At 41.9% G+C, this 13,433-nt stretch overlaps 1 protein-coding gene across 2 annotated transcripts in view; it reads right to left on the reverse strand.

The window, feature by feature from the left end:
- Positions 1-12,354, reverse strand: part of fam20cb (FAM20C golgi associated secretory pathway kinase b) — a 57,287-nt gene extending 44,933 nt beyond the window's left edge. The window contains exons 1-3 of one of the 2 annotated variants that reach the window (XM_038274117.1): positions 11,158-12,350; positions 9,770-9,945; positions 6,339-6,417 (exon numbers count right to left, since the gene is read on the reverse strand). In XM_038274117.1, the coding sequence (XP_038130045.1) occupies positions 6,339-6,417; positions 9,770-9,945; positions 11,158-11,651 (749 nt within the window). In that variant the 5' untranslated portion in view covers positions 11,652-12,350. Of the gene's footprint in view, positions 1-6,338; positions 6,418-9,769; positions 9,946-11,157 lie in introns of both variants that reach the window. The other variant, XM_038274118.1, reaches the window with a different exon arrangement.
- Positions 12,355-13,433: the final 1,079 nt, after the last annotated feature.

Consider the following 13,433-nt stretch of genomic DNA (forward strand, 5'->3'; position numbering starts at 1 on the left):
TGAAGTACAGTCTACCTTCTCCAGAGAGAGAGAGCTTTTGGTGTTTTAGTTATGCTAACTGGGCTAATTGTTATCATGAGATGCCAGACAACTGGCCCTGTAATCATTTGTCTGTTTTAAATCTGTAAGACCCAGTTTTACAGTGACGTCGCTACTGCTTCTAGCAGAGCCATATCATTCTATTTTGTTTTTCATGTGGCTTCTAGAGAGGCTTTTTTATGTGGCTCATAAGGAGGAATTTTAAATCTCTATTTAAAACAACAGAAACCACAAATCTAACATAATTTGATTTTCCTTCATCAAGAAATGTTTTAAACAGCAACAATCATTTCCATTTATAGTTCTTCCTGCGCCATAGCTGTAACTTCAACTTGTGTCTTTTCATTACATATCTAACATTTTATAGGATTCTTTTATAGGTTTTCTGCAATTATTAAGCCTCAAACTTTAATTTCTGTTTCTTTATGCTGGTGATAAGAGCCGATAAAAGCATGACTAAACACTTAAGGTGTTTCTGCTAATATAAAAATCATTTTTCCTGTTTTATGCGTTTGATTCAGTCAGTCGCTTTTATAGCATCCTTGCCTCTTCCTAAAGCTAATGGTGCATTAAATTTCTACTTCTCAGACAGAGAGAGACCTCTTGCCATACTTAGTGCAAAATGTTGCCATGAATGTATGTTGCTAAAACAGTCAGCCAGTCACTGAGGGCCTCCCTGCAGGGCTCTTTGATCTGGATGTGATGGGTTTCCTCTTCTGGATTCAAAGATAAATAGAAGCCAGAATAAAATATGAGGATGCATGAAAGAGCTTCTTCTAGCTGACCTAAAGCAACCTGTCTCAGCACCTTGGCTGCTGTGCAAAGACATATTTAAATACATGGAGAACCAGCACCACTCTGGATCTGCTGTTAGAGCAGAAAGTGGTCACTTTCAAAGCACAAAGCAGAAATGATGGTAATTCTGTGATTCATGCTTATTTTGGACCTAGGCAGGAGATAATGACTGAGCTTCATCATCAGTAGTGCTTGTTGTGAAATGATGTATACCTCTGTAAGCCTCAGAAATCCTGGGCTGGGCATCAGAGAGGATTTTCCCTTCTTCCACATGAAGCCACACAAATCCTTCAAGGCTAGACGGTCTTACGAAACAAGCCTAGAGTCGGACCAGACTGGTTGACACCAGGTTACCTCCAGGTCTGGAAGAATGGAGCTACATCAAGGAGATCAGGCCAAATAGGGGCTGCAACATCACACACACAAATCCTAACAAAGGGTATTCAGTTTTGATCCTGGAGGAACAATGGCACCACAGAAAAGAAGATCTGATTGGAGTTTGTGAAGAAAACATATTGGATCAATTCTTGGAATGAGGAAGAGCACTGAGAGAGGAAAGGGGGGAAGGAGTCGATATTCAAACAGAGAGGAACAACAGCTTTCCAAGGATGCGGACGGCTGGAGGGTCGATAGCACGAAGACACGCCGCGCATGTCTGCCGACCTGCCTTGGCGGCCCGACTGCCTGGCACACATTTGAATGAGAGCTGAGAGGAGCTGGGAGTTAGAGCAGAGGCGGAGCGGGCTTTGATCCTTCAGCCGCTGGCTCCTTTGATGCTGCCTGTGGAAACTCAGCAGCAGATTGGGAAACAAGGAGATGGTTTGGGTGGTTAGATGGATGTGTGTGGTTCTGTGGTTATTGGGCTTGGCATGCGAGTCTGAGTAAGACTGAAACCCAACAAACTCTGCCTTGCAAAATCATTCATAACTCATACAAATCCCCACATGATTATGAACATTAACCTGCACTGCTTTTGATTTTAAACTGTTTAAAAAATAGGGGGGAAGTGAAAAGACAAAACATTATATATATATAGTTTGGAAATTCTTTACAAATAGTATTGGAAAATGTGGCATCCTTTATCTCAGCGGTTGGTTAGAAAACATCAGAGAATAAAACGCATCATGAAGAGTAAAAGAACCCTGCAGAAATGTCAATTTTTTCAATCGTTGTTCTCAGCTGCAGCTCAAACTGCAGGGTTTAAAAGTTCACAGCTCACGATGCATGTCCTTACACTGTGTGGCCCGACGCTCTGATGCGATCTACTTGCTCACACTGTACGTCCACAAACCACACGTCGGACTCAACACCAGAGATGGAGCTGGTCAGACTCGTCAATCTGGAAGAAGAAAAAGAAAACTCCCTTGTTTGCACATGCACAGTGCGTGAGGTTCTGGTAAATCGCCTCATAGACACTTCAACAGCAGAATTTGCTGTTGAACGAACACCTCACGACGGCCGACTGAATTTTAAAAATCTTGATCTTACGATTCGTGATCAGGAGGTGGTCGTGAGAGGCTACTCGGCCCTCGTTACCCCCTGTATACTACACAACGCAAGACACACCATGAGCCTGATTCAAAAAAATTCTAGCATGACTGGAGAATCGGCCGAAAAGGGTAATAAATTGTACAGTGCAAAACAGGGCTGCTCAGTAAAGCAGTGGGCAGCACTGCTGTCTTGCAGCAAGAAGATCTGGATTAGATTCCTGGCCCGGCTATTTTTGCATGGAGTTTGCATTTTCTCCCTGAGCATGCCTTGGTTCTCTCCAGGTACTCCGGCTTCCTGAGTTAGCCTAATTGGCTTCTCTATATTCCCCTTAAGTGTGAATGTTTGCGTGAATGGTTGTTTGTCTCTGTGTTGCCCTCCGATGGACTAGTGACCTGTCCAAGGTACACCCCGCCTCTTGCCCCTAGACAGCTGGAGATAGGCAGCAGCACCATTCGCGGCCCCGCTTGAGCTAAGCGCGAATGGTGAAAATGGATGGATGAATGATTTCAAAACGGATGTTCAGTTTCCCCATCTGTCTGAGCTGAGCTGTTTCCCAGAAGTAAGGGCAGAAATATCATCATATAGATCAAAAATATCAAAAGATCATTCTCTGATGAACCAACCTATCTTCCCCTTTACAGTAAATCCCCAAAAAACCCATTGATATGTAGTAATCTGAGCACATTAAACACTTTTCTAGGCGTTGTTTGGTTAAAAATAAATCCATGTAGCTATTATTGGGTTTTAGGATTACCAAACAAACGGTTCTGACCAGCCCAATCAGACCACAGATTTAAGCCCAGAAGCCTAGTTTACTTCACTTGTCGTTTCAACATGTGAAGCTCATAAAGCTGTGGATCCAGACTGAGAGCATCCATCGCACCTCCACCCCCGTCCTCCCCTCCATCTCCTGTTTCTCTCACCTCTCTCATCTGGACTCCTCCTAGCCTGTCAGGATGATTTCAGGCTTGTTGCGTCTGGCCTGACTCTGTGTGGTACGATTGAAACAGTAATTACCAAGTCTCTGAATAGCTTCTCCGCCCCCCCCCCTCCTACCTATCATCCGAAGGCTTAACCCCACTCTCCCCGCTGACATGCAGAGGCTGCACAACAGGCTGAGCAAAGAACCATTAACCCATAATTAATTCACAACCACAATAACAAAGCAAATGTGACATTTAAATCCACCAATCAGTGTGGGATTAGGATCAAGGAGCACTTCTGATGGGCCGAGTCATCATCTAAACACCAGCAGCCATTAGGGGAATGGTTTCTACCATTACAACCAGTAGCTGTTAATGGTTTCAAACGCATTATACGATCAACCCAAAACAGCTCAGGTTTTATCTTAGGTTTGGCACAAAATCTATCGTCTGCTTCATCTCCAATAAATCCTCAGTTCGTGCCTCACCTGAAAAACCTAGAAAGTAAGTAGAACAAAACCACTGAAACCATCTGAGGAAGAGAAGAGCTGCCTTTAAAGCAGGAGTCATCTCAGGACGCCAGGCTCTGCCTCTCTGTGTGACGTTAATGACATGTTCTACTGTCGCTCATTCAATCAGAGCTGAACCAGGATTAGCTGTGAAGAAACAGGAAACGTGGGTTTTGCGGATGAATTCCTAAAGACCCCAGTGGTTGTCGGTTGGCGTTAAACAAGCAGAAAAACCGGATATCCCCAAACCAGGCTGTTTTAGCCTCAGATACTCTGATTACTCTACATTTAATCCTACCAGATGATACTATACAGTGACATGCATAGTCACTATGTGGTAGGGCTGAGCAATATTCAATCACAATCATATCACTATATTTGGTGATATTATCGTGATAACAATAAAAGTGACGGTAAAAAAACAAAACATTACTTCTTTCTGAGGTGACTGTAAGGCTGTGACGACTGTCCACAGCAATCATACCCCCATAATCAGGAGTAACACTATTGGAGAGAAGATGCACTTAAAATCAGCTTCTTCAGGACCAGTTACGGCAGTAAAAATCTGTAATAAAAATCATTAATTAAAAAATAATTAATAAAAATAATCAGGACACCAGTAAAAAAGCATCTAAGAATTATGTTAATTACTAAACATCTTATTTGAACCTCATTTAATCATACCCTTCACATTTGTCAATGCCCTAATGGAAAAAAAGTGAAAGAAAATAAATAAATAGTAAAAATAAAAATTCTGATAATTTATGAAGTTTATAAAGTTCTTAATTTTCACTGATTCTAATTTATCATTTAAATGATAAATAAAATTTTTGTATAGTAACTGGAAATGTATCAGGGCTGTTCAGTGGCACGGTGGGGAGCACTGCTGCCTTCTGCATGGAGTTTACATGTTCTCCCAGTGCATGCGTGGGTTCTCTCCGGGTACTCCAGCTTCTGCCCACAGTCCAAAGACATGACTGTTAGGTTAATAGGCTTCTCTAAAATTCTCCTTAGGTGTGATTGTGTGTGTGAATGTGAATGACCCCACTTGGGATTAAGCTTGTTCGAAAATGGATGAAAATGTATCACGATAACGATACGATATGCTAAGCCTGAGAAATTGGCAAATCTGTCGTCCATCGACGATAGACTCGGTCCTTCAACGGTTGTTTTTTTTAAGAGCTTTTTTTTTTTTTTTTTTACTATGGCTTTAGATGCAGCCCACGACAAAAAAAAGCTGTTTTTTGTGGTATACACAAACTCCTTCCAGCTGCAGCTTTTTTCCCCAGTGCCACCATGTAGCACTGATTTATCTACTTATACTTGAGACAGAGAGAAGGTTTTCTTTATAGGCATATAAAATGACTATGCTCCTTTAATAAATGTTTCCAGGTTCATTTTTAAGAATAAAAATGGATTAAACTGGCAGAGAATTTAAGTCAAAATGGCCCAAATACGATCAGCTTAGCAAAAGTATGTGGGGGCTGAATGGACCTGGTAAAAGTTTAATTGTTACTCAATAAAGTTAAAAAATTCAGAGTTTAGTCTATGGCCATTTTCAAACATGAATGTTCTTTTTCTTATTATTGTTTTGTTAATTTTTCTGATTTTTTATTCAAGTTTATTGAAAACCAGAAACAGGAGTTTTGATTTGAAATTGTAATGTTTTAATAATTCAGAATATAATTTAAATAGAATAAAAACTGTGACACACGTTTTTACTCCAAAATGTGAATGTACAACTATCGTTGTATTGCATGAAAATCATGACCTTTAGGTGTAGTTATTTAAGCTATAATATACGGTGAGCAATAGGAGCTTTAAGCAACATGGGTCTTTATTTTTTTCTGTTTAGAAATAAAAACGAAAAAGAAAGTTTTTATCCACTAAATGAAGCAGATCACAGAGGTTAAATGTAATGATGTCAAAACACATAAATGTTTTAAATCTTTAAGACTAGGAACATGTGCACCTGAGAAAGTCATGCAGTCGACCAGATCATTATGGTTTCCTGATATACACTGAGGCACATCAGTGGACATCAGCACTTCCTGTTTTCACTACATGATGACTCCACAGACCACCAAGGTCAGAATCTCTCAGTGGGGCAACATGAGCATCTGTCTTTTTAATATAACCCTCATCGCCACTTTCTGACAGGAAACAGAAAACATTCCCCCTCCCACAAAGTTAAATAAAGCTGCAGAGAGAAGCAGATAAGACTCAAACCCGTTCAATTAACAATAACAATAACATCATGAGTTGAGGTTAGAGGAAACTTGCCAGAACTGACTAGAAAGAGTCAGCTTTTGACAAGGGGGGTAATTTAGCCTTAAAAAGATGCAGCAGGTGAGGCCGGAGGTTTAGGGCCTCGAACATGGCCGCCCTAAGAAAGGAGCCTGTCACCTGGAGCTGAAACGCCGATCGGATAAAGAGGCTGTTCATAACTGAAAGGGATCAGATGTCAGCAGAGAAACCAACATGGAAATGAGGCTGACGCTGTGAGGAGGTGGAGAGATGCAGAATGGCAACAGAAGAGTCACGCTAAATAAACGCGTGTTAGAGAAACAGAATGACGTACTTCATCGGCTTGAACAGCGCCTGGCCGTAGTTCTGGAAGGTCATGATGAGCTTCAGCTGAGTGCCTCCAGACTTCATAGCTGTTGGAATCAAACAGAAAACAACAATATATAAATCACTTCAGGGTGTTTGCTATACATTTAAAGCTAAACAACTAAAGCAAAGCCTTTTCTGGGTTTTCTCTCCATTTTACAGGTTTTAACCAGATGGATTAAAGCAGCTCAGAAACAGACTGGATGCAGCAGAAACAGCCGAGCAAGAAAACTTAAAGACTTTCTGTAAACAGCATCTATGAAGCAGAACATTTTCCTTCAGTCCTGCTGCTCAACTCACAACAGGAAGAAGAGCGAGAGGTCAGTACCTCTCAGTTCACACCTACTCCGATAAATGGACCACATCTATTCAAACCAACTCAAAGCGCCTCATTCACTTGGCCTCACTTTAACACACTGTGGTGCCCCTGGTGCCTTCCCAAGGGGGAATGATCACATGTAGGACTGGTAACTGGAAGTGTATCAACATCTTCTGGGTTGAAAGACAACTAATCAAGCAAGTGATCAATTCAACACATCTGAATCAAATAATTAGATGACTGAGAGGACTCTTGCTAAGGAGGTAACTCAGTGTGTTGGACCAAGGATGGATCTAAAAGTTGCAGGATACTGGCCCCCAGGAACTGGAATTGCCCACCCCTGCTCTACAGCCAACTATTTAAAGGTAATCTGTGCCTGAAAATAAACTTAGAGTACATCCAACAAATTGGGTTTAATGGAAACCTTTGGTGCCTGTTTAACACAGTAAATCTTTCATTTTAAAGCCAGGCCTTAACATTCAATAATAAAATCATCCAATCTTTGTTGTTTGAAAGACTAATTAAAATAAAGATTAAAGGTATAGTAATGGACTTTCCAGATTTTTTTAAAACGACCCGCTCTCTCCACTTAAAAAAAAAAACTACACATGCACAACCCTGTAACCGCTCCTGAGCGGGAACGCCTATTAAACGTGAAAATTCACAAGCTCATTTCTCCTCCTGCACACTCTGTTTAAAAGTTGCTGTTTGCATCGCTCATACAAGCTTACTTTCCAAAAGAAGATTTGCAATTTTCCCACTATTTCAGACTCATATCACCAGAATGATTGACAATTAGGAGGACCACTTATTTAGATGATCCACCCAGAAGTAAAAGATAGTCCTCTAAACATTTAATATTAACCTTTTTGAGTATGATTCATGGATTATCGTCTATTCAGGGGCTCAAAAACAGGAGATAAACTGAAACATGTCCTGGTTGAGTATCCGGTTCTTCTGACCCTACGGTGTTTTGTTGTACATGTGAGCTTGTTCTGTGCAGCACTGCTTCGTTTCTCTGCGCCTCTTTCTGGGTTTCTGTCTCTCCAATCATCTTCATCTCTTCTAGTTTTCTCCTCCCCCCCCCAGCAGAATGATTCAGTCTGAAGGCACAGCTGGGACCCAAAACGCTGAAAAGGCAAAGGTGCGATTTCAGCACTGATCGATGGGTTCTGCTGCGTTCCAGTGGCTCTCTGCCAACGATCAATGCTTTCATTTATTTTTTTTACATAAAAAAATCAGGAAGCAAACTGTTTACACAGAAAAACTGGCGAGAGGTGAAGAGATCGATGTCTGATTGACCTGTGCAAAAGCCTGGGTGTCCTTCCAGAGTTCTGAACCGAGTTTAAAACAGCCGACTTGGGCTGTACTGATCAGGAACTCACGCTTGCAAGCAGAAGCCTTGGAAATACTGTCTCATTTCAGCCCACATGCAGTAAAAGGCCCACGTTGTTGTTGCAGAAGAGTTTATCTACGTCTCTGCCCGGGTTCTGCACTCTGACCGTCAGAGTTACAAACTGTTCCAACCAGCAGCAGAAATGTATCATATCTGCTTTGTTCACCAGCGCCTACTTTCATGAATACATCCAAGCATTCCTACCCTTAAGTCTAAATAATAGACAACTGCTGCTGGGCTCTACTGGTTTTCTGCCCAGGGCCTGTGTTAAGACTCTGTAATTACTGAAGCACCATGTATTTAGCTGGCAAGAGATGCTAGGAGCCGCTTCCTGTTTCCAAACAGGCTGTGAGTATGGAGTAATCTAAAGAAATTAGACAACATCTCCTTGAGATGACAGGAAAATAAAGTGTTGTATTATACCAGCAACCAGGCATGGATGGGAGTTTTATGAACAGCTAATCCTCCTAGATAAGCATTTAATCTCTGCTAAAGGGCAGTTATATTTTTGTCATTGCCAGATAAACTTGGAATCAGAAATGCTGTTTTTTTTTTTTTGTGTTTTTTTTACAGACGGCCGACCTTGAGTCGAGAAGCACTCTCGGAATGCTTGAGTCAAACGCGGCCAAGAAGGGGGAGATAAAAAAAAGGGTTATTCTAGGTGCTCCTGCGTGGATTTTTAGCTCAGCCTGATGCCAGATTGCATCCTCAGCAGGAGGAGATCTTCACTGCAGAAACGGTACACAGCTCCTTTCAAATTATCTAAAAAGTCACGCTGCGGCTGCTGGCCGTGTGACCGTCTGTTCCTCTCTGGCTCTTGACCGGGAAGGGCAGGAACGTGCAAGCTGAGGAGATCGAGGTGTCTGATAGCCTGCAGCTCTCTTTCTTTACCTCTTTCTTTATTTTTGCATACTTGTGTGTTTTTGCATGCTGGTGAGTCAATGTTCAGCATGGGGGCTGGAGGAGATAGTCCATCTGCTACACATTCTTTGGAAAACGTGTTTGAGATACTTGTTGTACGTTTGGTTAGTTATATTGGGGAAAATAGCAGCTTTTTATCTTTTATGTGAAAATTAAAACCAAAATGTCTCTCAGACAACAGGCTATTGGATGCAAGGGAAAAGTGTGCAGTAACAGGTGGAGGAGGGGCACGCAGAGCTAGTCCACTAAACTCTTTCTAGGATTTTCTCTAATATCTCCTGCTCTTCTGTTTTTAAATTTCTGCTTTCTCAATTCTCCAGCTGACTGCAGGTTATAGTGAGACTGGTTCTGGTTCTGATGGACCTTTTCTTCTCTTTAAAGGAAATAACTTCTTTCCATTGTCACCATAGGTTTGCTAAGAATTCACCATTGTCCTACCTCCGGTTTGTGTTTGTTATTCTAATATAAACTCAATAAGCTCACAGTGTCAGATTCTGCTGATGTGGATATGGCTCTCTGCACAGGGAGGCATGGTCAGTAGTGAGGGAGACAGGAAAAATAATCTAGAATATGATTAAATCCAAATTATCTGACAAATTAACCTGAGTATTTCCATGAGTCATTGATAGGGATTGGGAACCAGCTAATCCAACTTGGATTATTAACTATTTGTTCATTCCATAAAATGCTACTGTTTGCATGATCCTCTGTCTTAATCAAACCAACTCAAAATAGATTTTATCATATGAACTAAAAAGCTCACCGACGCTGGTGATCTTCTGCGTCGCCAGATCTTTAAGGAGAGCGTCGATGACCGGGTTGTGTCGGGAGTACAGCTCATAGCGGTTAATCCCAATGTGGAAGCGGAGCCAGTTGGGGTAGGACTCAGGCGTCAGCTCCCCTGTGGGACTAAACTCATCATCTGTACCTTCCCCGGTCCTGGACAGTGACAGGATGAAGACAGAGCAGTTACAGGACTGCCTGAACATGTCAATGACATTTAATCTTAATAAGCATGTGAACATGTAACAAGTTTTAGTTGAGAGAAAGTTTTATCATGGAAAATTTGGAATTTTGAAAATAAAAAGGGAAAAAAAAAAAAATAATATATATATATATATATATATATATATATATATATATATATATATATATATATATATATATATATATATATATATATATATATATATATATATATATATGTACTAAAGTGAAGTCTTTGTTTGGCTTTAACTATCAAATATGTTCTATAATTAGATCCAACATTTTGCAAAACGATTTTGAAAAACGTTTTAATTAAGTCATAAAGTTACAGATATGGCTGTCTAAAAGGTAGTGACAGTTTGAGATGGTCCAGTGTTTTTTTTCTTTTTTTTTTTCATGGGGGCAAAGAATAAAACCATAACACACACAGACAAAAAACAGAGCAAGTGTGCATTGATTAAGTGAGCCAGAGTTGCAGACCCGTGATCTAGCAGACAAATACTGCGATCCTATCTTAGTACAGCTGAAGCTTAAAGCCTATTCCATTTTCTAAATAATTGTTTAAGCAAATTGTCAAGGTGAAAAATTTACATTTTCCAAGGGATGTTTTATTTACTGTGTCTATTGTCAGTACGTCACTTCATAAGAAACTGATACAGTATAACACTGTAAAAACAGTTCTGATAAAAGTGGAGCTGTATTAAAATCTGTATATTTATCCTTATTTAAACAGGTAACTAAGGCGATCTACCAAAGGGAGGGTTTTCTTTATTTGGATAATTTGAAATTAGTTATTAGAGATGTGCATTTCTCATTTTACACATAAAACAGATTACCCCATCAGCAAATTGAATTTCCTACCAGCTCAAATTAAGGTAATATACTGATACTTCCATCAATTTTATTTATATTTTAAAGTTTGCAGCTTGTTTTCAGAACAGGGAACATAACAGGGGGGGCAGGACAAGTTCTACAGGTGGATGATGATATAATGGCAGCATAATAGTTTTAGTTTGACCCTAAACTGACTTTTCCTCCAGCCAAAGCAATGAAATCAGGTTGGCCCAGAATCTGAGCCAAAATAAACTCCTACCAGGCAGCTGATCTGGCTTTGGTCCCCCAGCCACCCTGTCCCTCCATCAGCCTATATGCGCCCCTGTTTACCATGCCTGGTCCTCCGCAGCTTTGGGGTCAAATCTGATGTCCGTGTTGACGTTGAACAGCGTGTCTTCATCCGTCAGAGGCGGCAGAGATCTTCTATAGAAGGGATGCTCAAACAGAGCAGACAGCCTGGAACCTTTGGCCGGTCTCCTGTGGGCCACCCCAGCCTCCTGGATGAAGGCTCGCTTCCTGTCGACGCGCTGACCGGGCAGCTGCGGACCGGGCGCCCTGTCAGCAGGGATCCGATCCAAGGAGCGGGAGGACGCGTTGGAGCTGGGCTCGCTGCTGAAGTCCTGAAGGATCCGCAGGGTGTGCTTGTTGGGCCAGCTCTGCTTGGCCCAGCTGCGGACCGGCTCTTCGCTCGGCGTGTGCGCGCAGGAGCAGCCGGCGGTGCCCTGGCGCTCCAGCTTGGGTAACAGGTCGATCATGATGTGCATGGAGCAGGCCACCAGGAACACCATGAGGATCAGGACCCGGAATTTACGCAGGAGGATCATCTTCACGGTTTCCTTCTTGAGCAGATGCGAGTACTTGGTGCAGATGATGAGGACGCAGATGACCAGGCTGACTACATCACTGATGATGTTAATCAAACTGGACGCCAGTCTAATGAGATACACATTGAACAAGTAGGACCCATCTTCACTGGCCGTCTTGAGGAAAGGATTCAGCGTTCAGCCTCCAGAATCTGCCACATCACCCGGATCCAGTCCAGAGTCGATCCCTTTACCATTCAAGTGAAGTCGGTTCGGGTTGGTTCTGACCAAAGGGAGATGTTTGCAAGCCTCATACTCATCTGCCCGGCCCTCTTCCCGTGCAGAAGAACAGGAAACACGGGATCTAAGATCCTCTCTAAACGCGCAATCCCACGAGACCCCGCAGCGCGCACGATCCGGGTCCGTCCAGCCTGGATCTAAAGCGAATGGGGCAAGATATTCAAAAAATGGAAAGGGAGATGTCCGGTTCGGCTGGATCAGTACTTAAACGGATTGAGGAAAGCGTCACATTTCAGTGTTGTTCAGGGAAAGTCCCCGGAAATAGGTGCCTTCATCCACATCCCATGAAAAACAGGCGCTGCGCTCAGGTATTCAGCGGGAGGCACCGCTGGGTTTCCTACAGCTGGAGAAAAGAATGAGCCCCTTGTAAGCATGTGGGAATCTGGGAGGGTGTGATAAATATGATGATGAAGCCCAGGATAGATCCAGCCTTTAGCGCAGCGTCACTGCGCGCAGATTGGCGGAGAAGAGCCGGAGAGAGAGAGGGGAAAACAGAGGGAGGAGAGATTCACTGGTGCACAAGAAGAGGGCGTCTTTCTGCTGCAGCCTGCACGCTTCTCAAACTTCCTTCTGCTTTCTCCATAACCCATCGATAGACAGATCTATTAGAGCCCTCATCAGTCCCAGGATCACCTTCCATCCTGCATCAGATGTTGCCACTCAGCAGCAATTGCATCTTCAATACCGTTCAATGGCTGCTTGAAATGAAAACCACAAAGTGCTGTCTGTTGTTTTTTTCCGACTTAAACAGTATAGATACTCAGCTGAATTCAGGGTATTATTATTTATTCATAAGCTTCACTAAGATTCATGCTCTGTCTTGCAGATTTATTAATTTCTTTCCCCAGAACTAAAGTCTAATCCAGCAGGTTTTTCTAGGTCAGACCAGGGGTCATTAACCTTCACTCAGAGTCATCCCCTGCCTCGTGTCTTCCCAAACGATTCCCATTCCAGAGCAACAAATTCATAGCACCCTTTGTAGAATTTACTTAAGATAAGCTAATTAAAAAGGACAGGTCAGCGACTGTTATCTAAGGCTTCAATAATATCATTTACAACTTTTATGGAGGCTGTAACTCTACTGTGCTGTTTCCTGAAACTAGAGTGGTGATAAGATTTTCTCTGCAAATAGATATTTCTTAAGCTGATCATTAACAAGTTTGTCAGACATCTTTAATAGATTACATAGTTTAACAGAGATCAGCATTTTTATAGGACAATAAAAGGGAACAATTTACAATAACATACACAAAATTAACTTCATTGCTAGATGATGCCTGCAGAACTAATCAGTAACTAATGGAAAATTAACCAGTACTAATGAGTTACCTGCAAAACACAGAGTAAGTATTCAGGAACTAATGTATAGTTACAAAATTGCAAGGATAGATTGCAAGATAAGAATCCCAAAATCCCTGGAGGTGTAGGCGCTTCTACCAAACTCTGACCCAGGAGGGGTGAACACATATACATGCTAAAATGTATTTGTTTTTTCTTTTTATA

Source organism: Cyprinodon tularosa, unplaced genomic scaffold, assembly GCF_016077235.1.
Source record: "Cyprinodon tularosa strain WSP-4 unplaced genomic scaffold, ASM1607723v1 ctg90, whole genome shotgun sequence".
Taxonomy (NCBI): domain Eukaryota; kingdom Metazoa; phylum Chordata; class Actinopteri; order Cyprinodontiformes; family Cyprinodontidae; genus Cyprinodon; species Cyprinodon tularosa.